This window comes from Gobius niger (genome assembly GCF_951799975.1).
Source record: "Gobius niger genome assembly, chromosome: 17".
Classification (NCBI taxonomy): domain Eukaryota; kingdom Metazoa; phylum Chordata; class Actinopteri; order Gobiiformes; family Gobiidae; genus Gobius; species Gobius niger.
Window position 1 is genome coordinate 12,556,818 of NC_136868.1, and position 13,383 is coordinate 12,570,200.

Here is a 13,383-nt window from a genome sequence, read left to right on the forward strand (position 1 = left end):
AAAATGATTTCCATTGTGTAACTGGATGAACAATATCCCTCTCTCCCTTTGTCTTTTCTGTCAAGAGTAGTATTTACTCTCACAGACAATGCATAGTTAAAAACATGCCACGACAACTGCAGTGACACTTATGGCTTCTAGGGGCTTCTAGTTACTTAGTACTGCATTAAGCAGTATTTGATCTTGGATATAATAATATTTATCAAAATCATAGTGGGGCAGAGGATGTATGAGGGGCCTGACATTACCCCTGCTCTAGAAGCTGTGTACTCTCCCGATTCGCAAATGCCACAAAACTAAGCATGCTTTATTTCACCACACTGTTGCAAATTAATTAAATGCTTATAATCTCCTTCATTTGTTTATGAATGAAACATGTTGCAAACCGTTGACATCTTGATAAAGTGTAATTGTAGTAGACATGTTTCGGGCACTGGGCGCTTCAATTAGCTCTTGCCTTTTACAGCCAGAAAATCCATGGGTCCTTTGCATTAATTTGTTGTTTTCCTTTTTCATTCAATAATTTATTTTATTCCTTTCATGAACATCCATCTGTGCTTATTTCCTTTTGCTATTGTCAGCGATGCGCAAACTACCCACCAGGGGGTGCTGAGGAATCCAAAGCACCCTAGGTTCTACGGTGCTCCGGTTTGCTCTAACATCAAAAACATTAGGTTCTTCTTTTAATCCAGGACGCTACTGAAAAAAGACTTTCCTGGTTAAATGAAAGTCCGAAATGGAAGTGATAGTTGTAGCAATGAGTTAAAGTAGTGATGGTTCTAAATGATAGGCTAATGGTGCTTTTAAATACTTTTTTACACATTGGCTGGAGTGGCTTGAGCATCTCTATGAGGCTCTTTCACACTCCCACTACTGTAGTTGTGGAAGGCAACAGTCTCCCACAGCGATTGAGGAAGTGACTTTACAACGTTTTTTTTTTTCTTTTGTTTTTAGGTTATTTTTTCGTAGAGGAACAGAAAACTCGTGTGCTTAGGTGCCCCCCCCCCCCCCCCCCCCCACACACACACACACACACACACACACCTGTGTTGTAAATGACATCTCCAGAAAGAAGCCCGTCCTCAACAATAGTCGGCTGATGATACGGGCGGTTTCGGTCCGTTTAGGGAATGTCACTGTGGTCTTTATGAAACATTATCTTTATGGCATTTGAAAACACAGATGGACAGATGCGAGATGTTTTCTGGCAACTGCTTGATAACATTTAAAGGTGTCCGATAGCAGACGGCACATTAGTAAAGAGCGCAAATGTCATTGTTAATACAAGTAAAACTAATTTGCAGCGTTGGTTCTCTAATCAATGTTTTGTTGGAAGCAAGTTTATCTTTATTGAATATGTTTGATATGATTGCACAATGTAGGACTGTGCAATTTATCAAATCATGATTAAATCTTGTCCGTCTCAAAAATCAGTACGAAGAGAAAAACATGCAGGTCAGCGTCATACCCTTTGAAGTAACAGCAACGGCGTTTGGATTTTGGAGAATTAAAACTTCTTTATTTATTTCACAAGTGCAAGTGCGACCAGACAATCTGTAGTTACAAAGCAACGTTTGCAGCTGATGAGAATCACAAGATGCTTATACAGTAGCTAGTGCTTATTTTCATCTCCTGTTCCTGGTTGCAGGATTTGTTTACTGTCTTTTAATGAAACCCACACTTACAATATGATCTAAAAAGCAAAGTTAATCTCTCCTGACATGGCGAGTTGAGCCGGTAGAGAATTCCACAGCTTAACACTTTTGTAAGAAAAGGCAGACTGACCAAATGAAGTCCTGCTGTGTGGAATCTCACTATTCTAGTTCATGGAGCCTCTTCGCTTGTCTTTGGAGTGGGGCAGTAGTGTGAGGCCGTATGAATGATACTGTATATAAAACATGCAAAGGGGGCACCTGTTTTGGATTAAAATGTCACATTTTAGTATTGTTTTTGATATTTCCTTAATGAGTTTATCAAATATCTCCTTTTTTTTGTTTGGATCCAGCACCAACTGATTTTTAATGAGGCATCACCTCATGTCCCAACCAAACAGCAAAAAGATTTATAGACGCACTTAGGCAGTCATTTATCAAGACGGGTGCTAAATAGCAATTGCAATCTAGCACTATTTGTGGGCATGTCGTATATTAAACAGTCATTTATTATCCATTCAAATCCATTATGTGTTTTATTATATTAGGGACCCAAATCTGATATGTCAATGAAGAAATGCTGTGTAGGTAAGAAATGTGCAAATGACTCTGCAGCTGATCCACTTTTGCACATGCTATACTTGTTTGGCACATGAGCAAAAGTAATTACCCCTTGAGTCTGTATTGCGCTGCCACTAAGTTTAAGTTATGATAATGTCTCAATGATGAGTCAAATACTATCTTTCCAGGTGACTCCAAGCCCACCATCACCCCCATCACCTCCACCTTGGTCTTCCACTCTCACCTCTCCCTCGGGACGTACCTGTTGGTCGAACTGAACGCGCCCTTTGGCCTTCGTTGCCAGGGCGACAAGGTGATGCACTGGAAGAGAGAGGACCGTCCAAAAGTGCGCGGAGAGAGACTGGAGGACGGCATGTCCACGCTGCACATCCAGCGAGCTCAGATTCTTCACATGGGGCGCTACATCTGTTCTGAGGAGTTGTCCGGCCTCCAAACTTCCATCTACGTCTTTGTCAGAGGTAGGTCCTCCGGTTTCATCGTGATGAATGGCATTTTGATAATTTGCACGTGCCGAGGAATAGGCAAAGTAGAACCAGAGGGTTTTTTTTAACAGACATTCAGGGTTTAAAAGGGATGGAGATGTCTTTTTCACAAGTAGAGTGAAACCCATCTTTCAGTATATTGTTTTCAGACATTTGACTTAGAAAAACAGATCAGTTGAATTATTAACTTTTTAGGGCTTGATCTGTTTTTTTTAGCTGAATAGTTGTGGTTGAACACATTTTCTTCTGGCTCAGTTCCACTTTGCTCCCTGAAAGCTGTGAAAAGTGCCTGCAAACCTATTCCCCTGAAGAAATTGAATGTTGAGAATGTGCTAAGAATAAGTTAATAAGGTTCACAAGTTGACTCAGTGCAATAATTAAACACCTTATTTCTCTGTAACCAGGGACTACGGATGGAAACTTAGCTATAATCTGGTGCAGTACATCTCTGTCTTTATGAGTTCTTTGACTTTTTAATAACGATTCAATTAAATTAGAGTGAAAATCAGGTTATTTGTTTTTAAGTGGTGGTTAATAACACTCCACCGTCACCTCTATATTACATTTCTGCATGAGTATTTGCAGAAGCATGCTACATTGTCATCATGGGCAGGTACAACAGATACCATATGTGTTTACCGAGAGATTTGCATGCATTCTTTTTCTCAGTGGCTCAACATCCTCTTGGCGCGCTGCCAACACTGCAGGCCAATATCATGTGCTGATCATTCGTCCCTCTCTGAAACAACAACTGCTGATACTTATATTTACCGAGCACATGAAGTTGTGGGGGTGTGGGCTAACCTTTGGAGCACTGTTCTCCACTGTGGCAGAACAGTGCTCTGAAGGTGTGAGTCTGACTAGTCTTGTTTAAAAGGAGAAATAATGATGCGTAAAAAAAACAGAGCAGCGACTTGTGTTTGAAGACATCTGTGCACATTACTTTTATGATCAGCTTGGTATTTTAACGGGTCATAAAATTCTAAAAGTCTTGTTGACTGGATTTTGAGTAAGATTTTAACACAGATACAGCGACATTGATGTATAAGTTAATTAATTGCACTACTGTGAACCAAAAACACAGGCGAGCTTGACTGAGTGGACAGTGGAATATCTTGGCTCTGTTTGTTATGTGAAACTTCAGTAACAATTTGCAAAACAATATGGAACAAAACCAATTTCTCAAATTTCTGTCATGATAATTCTTGTCATTCTTACTGTGAAGGAAAGGAGTTCAAAGCTTTTTGAACCGTTGTGGAGCCAGGATACAGTTATAAAACTAATTGGAAGAACTATAAAGCAAAATGGGAACTTTTTATGCTTTGATATTTATCCATCCATCCATCCATCCATTTTCTTCCGCTTTATCCGGGGCCGGGTCGCGGGGGCAGCAGTCTCAGCAGAGATGCCCAAACTTCCCGATCCACACACACTTCCTCCAGCTGTTCTGGGGGGACCCCGAGGCGACACCAGGCCAGCTCGGAGACATAGTCCCACCACCGTGTCCTGGGTCTTCCACGAGGCCTTGTCCCACTAGGACATGCCTGGAACACCTCCCGCGGGAGGCGACCAGGAGGCATCCGAAACAGATGCCCGAGCCACCTCAGCTGGCTCCTTTCGACGTGGAGGAGCAGCGACTCTACTCCGAGCTCCTCCCGGGTAGCTGAGCTCCTCACCCGATCTCGGAGGGTGCGCCCAGCCACCCTGCGAAGGAAACTCATTTCGGCCGCTTGTATTCGCGATCTTGTCCTTTCGGTCATGACCCAAATCTCATGACCATAGGTGAGGGTGGGAACGTAGATCGATCGGTAAATCGAGAGCTTTGCCCTCCGACTCAGCTCCCTCTTCACCACGACAGACCGATACAGTGACCGCATCACTGCTGACGCTGCACCGATCCGTCTGTCGATCTCACGCTCCATCCGTCCCTCACTCGTGAACAAGACCCCGAGATACTTGAACTCCTCCACTTGAGGTAAGGACTCCCCACCGACCTGGAGAGGGGAAGCCACCTTTTTCCGGTGGAGGACCATGGCCTCGGATTTGGAGGTGCTGATCCTCATCCCGGCCGCTACACACTCGGCTGCAAACCGCCCCAGTGCGTGCTGAAGGTCCTGGTTTGTTGAAGCCAACAGAACAACATCATCTGCAAACAGCAGAGATGAGACTCTGAGGCTCCCAAACCGGACACCCTCCGGCCCCTGGCTGCGCCGAGAAATTCTGTCCATAAAAGTAATGAACAGAACCGGTGACAAAGGGCAGCCCTGGCGGAGACCAACACGCACCGGGAACAGGTCTGACTTACTGCCGGCAATGCGAACCAAGCTCCTGCTGCGGTCATACAGGGAACGGACAGCCCTTAGCAGAGGGCCCCGGACCCCATACTCCCGGAGCACCCCCCACAGGGCACCACGAGGGACGCGGTCGAACGCTTTCTCCAAGTCCACAAAACACATGTGGACTGGTTGGGCGAACTCCCACGAACCCTCGAGCACCCGACGGAGGGTATAGAGCTGGTCCAGTGTGCCACGACCAGGACGAAAACCGCATTGTTCCTCCTGAATCCGAGGTTCAACCATCGGCCGGATCCTCCTCTCCAGCACCCTGGAGTAGACCTTACCGGGGAGGCTAAGGAGGGTGATTCCTCTGTAATTGGAACACACCCTCCGATCCCCCTTCTTAAAGAGAGGGACCACCACCCCGGTCTGCCAATCCAGGGGCACTGTCCCCGACCGCCACGCGATGTTGCAGAGACGTGTCAGCCAAGACAGTCCTACAACATCCAGAGACTTAAGGTACTCAGGGCGAATCTCATCCACCCCCGGAGCCTTGCCACCGAGGAGCTTTCTCACCACCTCGGTGACTTCAGCCCCGGTGATGGGCGAGCCCACCTCCAAGTCCCCAGCCTCTGCTTCCTCATCGGAAGACGTGACGGCGGGGTTGAGGAGGTCCTCGAAGTACTCCTTCCACCGCCCGACGACATCCCCAGTCGAGGTCAGCAGCCCCCCACCCGCACTGTACACAGTGTTGGTGAAGCACTGCTTCCCCCTCCTGAGGCGCCGGATGGTTTGCCAGAATTTCTTCGAGGCCGACCGATAGTCTTCCTCCATGGCCTCCCCGAACTCCTCCCAGACACGAGTTTTTGCCTCTGCGACCGCACGAGCTGCAGCACGCTTGGCCTGCCGGTACCTCTCAGCTGCCCCAGGAGTCCCACAAGCCAACAAGGCCAGGTAGGACTCCTTCTTCAGCTTGACGGCATCCCTTACTTCCGGGCGCCACCACCGGGTTCGGGGATTGCCGCCGCGACAGGCACCAGAGACCTTACGGCCACAACTACGAGCAGCCGCATCAACAATGGAGGAGGAGAACAGAGTCCACTCGGACTCCATGTCCCCCGCCTCCCCCGGAATCTGGGTGAAGCTCTTCCGGAGGTGGGAGTTGAAGACCCCACTGACAGAGGGATCCGCCAGTCGTTCCCAGCAGACCCTCACAACACGCTTGGGCCTGCCAGGTCTGACCGGCTTCCTCCCCTGCCAGCGGATCCAGCTCACCACCAGGTGGTGATCGGTTGACAGCTCCGCCCCTCTCTTCACCCGAGTGTCCGAGACACGCGGCCGGAGGTCAGACGACACAACTACAAAGTCGATCATCGACCTCCTGCCTAGGGTGTCCTGGTGCCACGTGCACTTATGGACACCCTTGTGCTCGAACATGGTGTTCGTTATGGACAAACCGTGACTAGCACAGAAGTCCAATAACAGAACACCACTCGGGTTCAGATCGGGGAGGCCGTTCCTCCCAATCACTCCCTCCCAGGTCTCACTGTCGTTACCCACGTGGGCGTTGAAGTCCCCCAGTAGAACAATGGAGTCCCCAGTCGGAGCACTATCTAGTACCCCTCCCAGGGACTCCAAGAAGGCCGGGTACTCTGCACCGATGTTGGGCCCGTAGGCCGAGACAACGGTGAGAGACCTGTCCCCGACCCGAAGGCGTAGGGACGCGACCCTCTCGTCCACCGGGGTGAACTCCAACACGTGACGGCTGAGCTGGGGGGATATGAGCAAACCCACCCCAGCCCGCCGTCTCTCCCCGCGGGCAACTCCAGAAAAATGGAGAGTCCAGCCTCTCTCCAGGAGTTGGGATCCGGAACCCAAGCTGTGCGTGGAGGTGAGCCCGACTATATCTAGTCGGTATCTCTCAACCTCCCGCACAAGCTCAGGCTCCTTCCCCCCCAGCGAGGTGACGTTCCATGTCCCGAACGCCAGAAGCTGTGCATGTGGACCAGGTCGTCGAGGCACCCGGCCTCGACCGCCACCCAGTCCTCTTAGCACCCGACCCCTACGGATCCCTCTGCGGGTGGTGGGTCCACAGGAGGGCGGGCCCACGTCGTCCCTTCGGGCTGTGCCCGGCCGGGCCCCGTGGGCAGAGGCCCGGCCACCAGACGCTCGCGTTCGGGCCCCAACCCCAGGTCTGGCTCCAGGGTGGGGCCCCGGCTGCGCCATGCCGGGCTTTGATATTTATGTTCGCTTGAAATCAGCTTGACAATGCTCAGAAATCAATCAGCGTTGCCGGCTTTTCATTAATTATTATCAATTTGATTTATTTGGTTTGGACAGTGCATGTTAATGAACATACATGGGACTCATGCATGTAAACACGCCACGCCGGAGGTATTGGCTAATTTGCTTCCGTTGTCCTCCACTCACTCTCAAACACACTCTCATTCATCCTGGCCTATTGTACATGTTTTTAGTGGGAGGGGAACCCGGAGAATCTGGAGGAAACCTATGCAGACACAGGGAGAACATGCAAACACCACACAGAAAGGCCCCGTCCAGGTCAGAATTGAACCCAGGACCTTCTGGCTGTGAAGCACAAGCCGTGTCTTATGTTCAAGTCTGAGCACTAAAACTTCAATTTCTCATGGTTAAAAATAATTTCCTTTTTGTGCAGCACTAATATAAAGTGCATACAATGAAAGGTTTCACTTTTTTGAAGTTGGTCAGCGTATTACTGGATCTGTTAGTTAAACCCACTAGCTAATCACTCATTAGCATTTGGGCTAAATTGAATGTAGCCATTTATTGTCGCATTGTAAGGTGCTTTTGTCCAGTAAACTTTGCTTTGTGGTTGTTGCAATCCTTCTTGCCTCATTTGACAATTCAATCAATCAGTCAATTGTTTTGTTTAGCCCAACAACAGGAGCTGCGTCATTGTACTGCACAAGCATTAAGACAATGAAACAAAACACGTCAATATAGAGTTCAGGCAAATGTAGAGTCCAGGCTAACATAATGTCCAACAGAGTCAATGTCCAAAGCAGTTAGCAGCACATACTGACAGGCCTCAGGGGCGGCCCCAGTCCTTAAACTCTTGTACGCAGCAAGGAAAAACTCAAAAACCCAGTGGGAGAAAAAAGAAACCTCAGGGAGAACCACACAGGGAGAGATCTACTCCCATGGACGGACAGGCAGAGTCCCTCTGCAGATGGGGCCAAGACCACGGAAGTCCTTGTTGGAGCTTCAGTTGTAGTTGTCCAGGCTCTGCAGGCAGAGCCCTCTTCTCCACGGAGAGGGTTAAGAGTGAGAAAATCATAGTAGATGAGCAGCTAATGCCTTTTCCCTTTTGAGTTTGGCATTTGTTTACATTAGCAACAATGTGCAGTACGGTGGTGGGTGTCATGTGACTGGTATAAACTTTATTCATCGGTCACAAGGCCAACCCAGCCGGCCTTAGCCTGTCCATCTACCACTACTTCTTACTTTAGTGTTTATTTCACACGCTCCATTGAAACATAAGGTTAACTTGGACAAAATCTAATTTAGTTTGACATTGTTGCAATGATGGACATGCTAACGTCCTGGGCCTCCAGAGCCAAGTTGAGGTGCAGCACAGTATTCGTCTTCAAGATTAAAGACATCCAATGGCAACAAGTTAAACTCGAAAGTTGCCTCCAATTCTGATACAACATTTGTTTTGTTTCTTTGTTTTGACAGATCCTAACAATCCTTTCAGAAGGTCTCTTGTGAATAGTATTTTGACTCGAGAAGGGGATAAAGCCTCTATTCCATGTCTGGCCACTGACCCGACTTTGGATAAACTGCATCTAGAGACTTGCTCCGGTAAAGGCCTGGTCACTGGTCTGAAGTACAGTGCGGATCTGGAGCACGGCATCACTATCTACAGCACACAGAAGCACTACGAGGGCTGCTACGTCTGCAAAGGAACACTCAGAGACAAAGTGGTCCAGTCCATTAACTATGCCCTCACTGTCAAACCAGGTAGGTTGGCTTCAAGGCTCAGTGTCACCATCAAGTAATCCGACAACACAAACAAAATACTGTGAGTGCTCGAAGCCTTTTATAGTTCTGCTCACTAATAATTTTGAAAAATGTTGCCTTTTAGTTCTCAAAATTGAGTTACGGTCTCTTCATTTTGGCTTATTTTAACTAATAAGAATGTGAAGGAAGTAGAAAGTAGTTGTAGTTTTACAGGTTTGACTACTGACTTAATGGTTTTCAGATGAGAAATGCCCGATCCTGTACATTTTCCTCAATTAATTATATAGCATAGGTGTTACTGGGTTGTTTGAGTCTAGGGCGTTTTACCGCTCTCCTCCTCAGAGGTTTGCTCTCACTCATAAGTAAAACAAATCAGACTGGGTAACACAAACTGGAAGCCTATTCTAACTGTGGTCAGGACTATACCATCGCCCACCTAAATCTTGTTCACGCTTTCTTTCTTAAGTTCAGTGACAATATGTTTTTCTTGAATTGAATTGACACTTTTTTCTTTATTGTGCTTTGATGCTCCAGTTCCCAGAGCTCCTCCCGCCATCGAGATGCTGGGTCCGAAGCGAGTCATTCTGATTCGTGGAGAGAACTTGTCCCTCAGCTGCAACACGTCCAATGTGAACAGTGACATTCAGCTGAAGTGGTTGACTCCGCCTGGCTCGGTTAGTGCCCCCTCTGTACTTGCCCTTTGTAGTGTCAAGTTCAGGGACAAAACACAGTATCTTTGAGGTCAGACAGCTTACAGGGCCTATTTATTTCACAAGACCAAAGAAGTTCATGCCAGACTGTAGCTTAACATTAGCTAACCAGCCAAAACCTCATAGATCTTTGTTTTCATTAGCTGCTCATTATACCGTATTTTTCAGACTATAAGTCACACCAGCCAAAAAATGCATAATGAAGAAGAAATAAGGAGGCGTAACTGCACTGTTTACAAGCCTCTCCCGGCATCACGTTTTTCAAGCTCTCATTTGCAAACTAATTTGCTCACAAGGGTCTCGCTCACTCCAAACGTTATTTCTGCTGCTCAATTACCGTTTTTTAAATCTTCAGTGGTGCAGGAGTAGCATTCACTGGTACACAAGCCTGGAACGCCCTGTAGCTGCTGTCAGTGTGAATATAACAAACATGTGAAATTATGTATTTCGATATATAAGTCGCATCGGAGTATAAGTCGCACCACCAGCCAAACTATGAAAAAAAGTGCGACTTTAAGTCCGGAAAATACGGTACTCTTTGTAGCCACGTTTGTGAGTTGAATCTTATACATGCATTTGTTTGTAAGTCATAGACAAAAGTTCTTAAGCCGTCATCTCTATTGGGTTGTTGTAGTGCTGAGTGAGGGCAGTCTTACCTCAAGAAGCTTCTAGTAGTGGAAAGTGCATTCTACTCAAGTCAAATGTTTATTCACATGCAATGCATTTCACTGTTACATTGACTGTTACTTGCCTTTGAACTTTATACCAAATGACATTAGCCTTGAATTGTTTCGAGTCCAATGCCACGTCAATAAAGCAGATTAAGAGCCCAACCATCCAACTAGAAACAAAAAAATGTGTACTTTTAACTGCACCTCTCCTTTTCCCCTCCAATGAAACCACTCTTTTACTGCACCATCCACATCCCTACTCTGGCAGTTTGAGTGCACATGGAGTAAATAAGATAAGAATGAACTTTATTTACCATGTGAGATATCCTCTTGTGATGCCAGCTGAGATTGCAAGCAAGATGTGTTTGATCAAAATCCTAATAACAAATTCTGAATATCTATCTATTGCCTCCATTCGTGCGTGTGCGTGTCTCTGTTGGTAAGTGTGCTTGGCGCGCAGAGACGTGCAGACGCGGTTAATCTTTAGAGATCTCTGGGCGTTGACAGGGTGCCGTCTGGTATCCACAGCAACCGGCAGAGGTGGACACGGCGTCCCGAATCGTGATGGAGCCGATCAGACACGAGCGAAACGTCACCCTGAGCATCGCCGACGTAAAGCCTGAGGACGCGGGACGTTACCGGTGCGAGGCGCAGAACGAGAAGGGGTTCAGCTCCCAGTCGCTCTGGCTGGATGTCTACGGTGAGTGAGAATTGATAAGTGACATACTGACATCAAGCAAAGATTTGTCTGATATTACCTTTTTCTGTCTCTGTTTTGTTTATGTCTTTCTTTATTGAATCCATCCACCCATCATCCACCCACTGTAAAAAGCATAATGACATAGTTCTGTTTTATTGTTTCCAGAGAAGGGCTTCATGACCCTCGTGCCGAAGAAGAACTGGACCTTCCACGTGCGCTCAGGGGAGAGTCTGACTCTCAAGGTGGAGATGGAGGCCTATCCCAAACCGCGCAGCTTCTCCTGGGCCCTCAGGGAACATGGCCTCCGCAACACCACAGACCACGTCATCACCACGTACTCCCACCAGTACAGGTACAGCCGATTTGTCATTGTCTAGGTAATGACTGATTATTTAATTTGAGCGTGTGCAAACTTAATACTCAAAAGAAAAGATGCCTCTCCAGATCAGATCAATATAGTTTCTATCTGCTGTTACTGTAATGATAAACCAGCAATTACTACGTTTAACATGTAATAATAGACACAACCTTGGGCTAGTTACTTCTACACGCACTGCCCTTGACAGGTTGCCCTGGGACAGCCTTGAAGGATACTTACCCAATCTTAATTTGCAGTGGAAATCAGATAACTCAAGGATTAAACTCCACTCTATACCCTTGGTCAAAAACAGTTTGGACACCCATCCATGTGACAATTTGAATGAAAATGGAAACATTACTAAGTCTAAAATCTCAGCCTTCTCTTCCCTGTAATCCAGATTACAAAAATGAACAGGTATCAGCAAAACGCACAGTTGCAACACTCAATTCAATCTCCAAACAGGAGCGGCAAAAAGTTCATTATAGCCTTTCAGTGAAATGTAACACCCAGGTTTGGCGGCGGGTTAGTGGAGTGTGCAGCTACGTGAGAAATTCGGCTGAAATTTGAAGAAGGCCTCGGGGTTTCCACTGAAATGGAAACTGTTAGAATTGGAAGTGCCCTTTTGCAGCAAACCCGCAGCCGCTTCACAGATAGAAATGTGAGCCAATATTTAACCTATTACATTTGGTTCTTGCCTCGGGGCATCATCATGAAGAAACAAGCCATAATCTTTTAGTTCTAATAATACATGACGACTGCAATCAAGCGTGACACGGGCTTTTGAAGCGCTCATGTTACAAATCAATAGACTTGTGGTAAAAACTTGGGAAAATTGATTTTACATCACACAATTATCCATGGATGAAGCAATGTAAAAGCAATGCAATTAACCCCTTTGTCTATTCCAGATTTGTGTCCGAGTTGCGACTGGTGCGGTTGAAGATTGCGGAGAGCGGAGTCTACACTTTCAGAGCGACTAACGGGCATACGTCAGTGAACGAGTCGTTCACCATCTTTGTCATCAGTAAGTCCAAATGTCATCCTTTAAATTATCTTTATTTCAAATCAATATTAGCAGTTTGACGACATTTAGTTTTGAATTGAGATCAAGCCCAACCTATGAACATTCAATTTGGTCATGTTTGATGTATAACAGTATTATTTTTCGATGTGGTGCTTGTGTTAGTCCTCTATGGAGGGGTTCAGTCCCCCATCGCTTCCCCTTATCACTAACATAAGGATTTCATCAATTGCATTTTGTTTCAGGTAAACCTGAGATTGTGTCCCACGCGGGCCCCGTGGATGGCCAGGTGCGCTGTGTGGCTGAAGGATCTCCACCTCCAGAGATCACCTGGTATTACTGTGAGCAGTCGTACGTGAGGTGAGTCAGTGCATGGCAACGGATTGAACACAGACTTAGAGCATTTTTTTTTTCATATTTAACCTATACGTTGATGCAAAGGCTAGAACCAGACGTAACTAGTAAATAGAAAAAAAATATTGCGTTTCTTTCATTCTATCCTTACATTGTACCACACTCACTGTCTCCTTTATAAGTCTGTCACACCTCTGTCGGTCTGCCCCAGGGCAACTGTGGCCTAGACGTGACCTACTGCCATGACTAGTGTGTTTCTTCTTATTGTGTTCGCATAACGTTAATGAGACTAGTGCAATAACGTATTTATTAAATAGACAAACTTAATGCATTTACAGTGTTCGTGCCCCCTTAACCACTGCACTCAATGACTACTGTTTGAACACTTTTTTACAGTGTGGAGCTTTATTATCAAACACAAGTCAAATGTACTGATGCAGTCCTTACTTGTGTAGACATAAATGTATAGCTTTAGTATTTACTTATAGATTAACTTCCAAATATTCTGTTAGAACACAAAGCAGACACCTCCATTCTCAACTCGTTACACCAATATTTGCGTATGTTGA

At 46.3% G+C, this 13,383-nt stretch overlaps 1 protein-coding gene across 2 annotated transcripts in view; it reads left to right on the forward strand.

The window, feature by feature from the left end:
- The window catches only part of kita (KIT proto-oncogene, receptor tyrosine kinase a), a 34,736-nt gene that overhangs the window by 3,994 nt on the left and 17,359 nt on the right, over positions 1-13,383 (forward strand). Inside the window, exons 2-8 of one of the 2 annotated variants that reach the window (XM_079575298.1) lie at positions 2,402-2,692; positions 8,713-8,997; positions 9,532-9,671; positions 10,886-11,078; positions 11,244-11,430; positions 12,348-12,463; positions 12,706-12,820. In XM_079575298.1, the coding sequence (XP_079431424.1) occupies positions 2,402-2,692; positions 8,713-8,997; positions 9,532-9,671; positions 10,886-11,078; positions 11,244-11,430; positions 12,348-12,463; positions 12,706-12,820 (1,327 nt within the window). The remainder of the gene's footprint in view (positions 1-2,401; positions 2,693-8,712; positions 8,998-9,531; positions 9,672-10,885; positions 11,079-11,243; positions 11,431-12,347; positions 12,464-12,705; positions 12,821-13,383) is intronic. The other variant, XM_079575299.1, reaches the window with a different exon arrangement.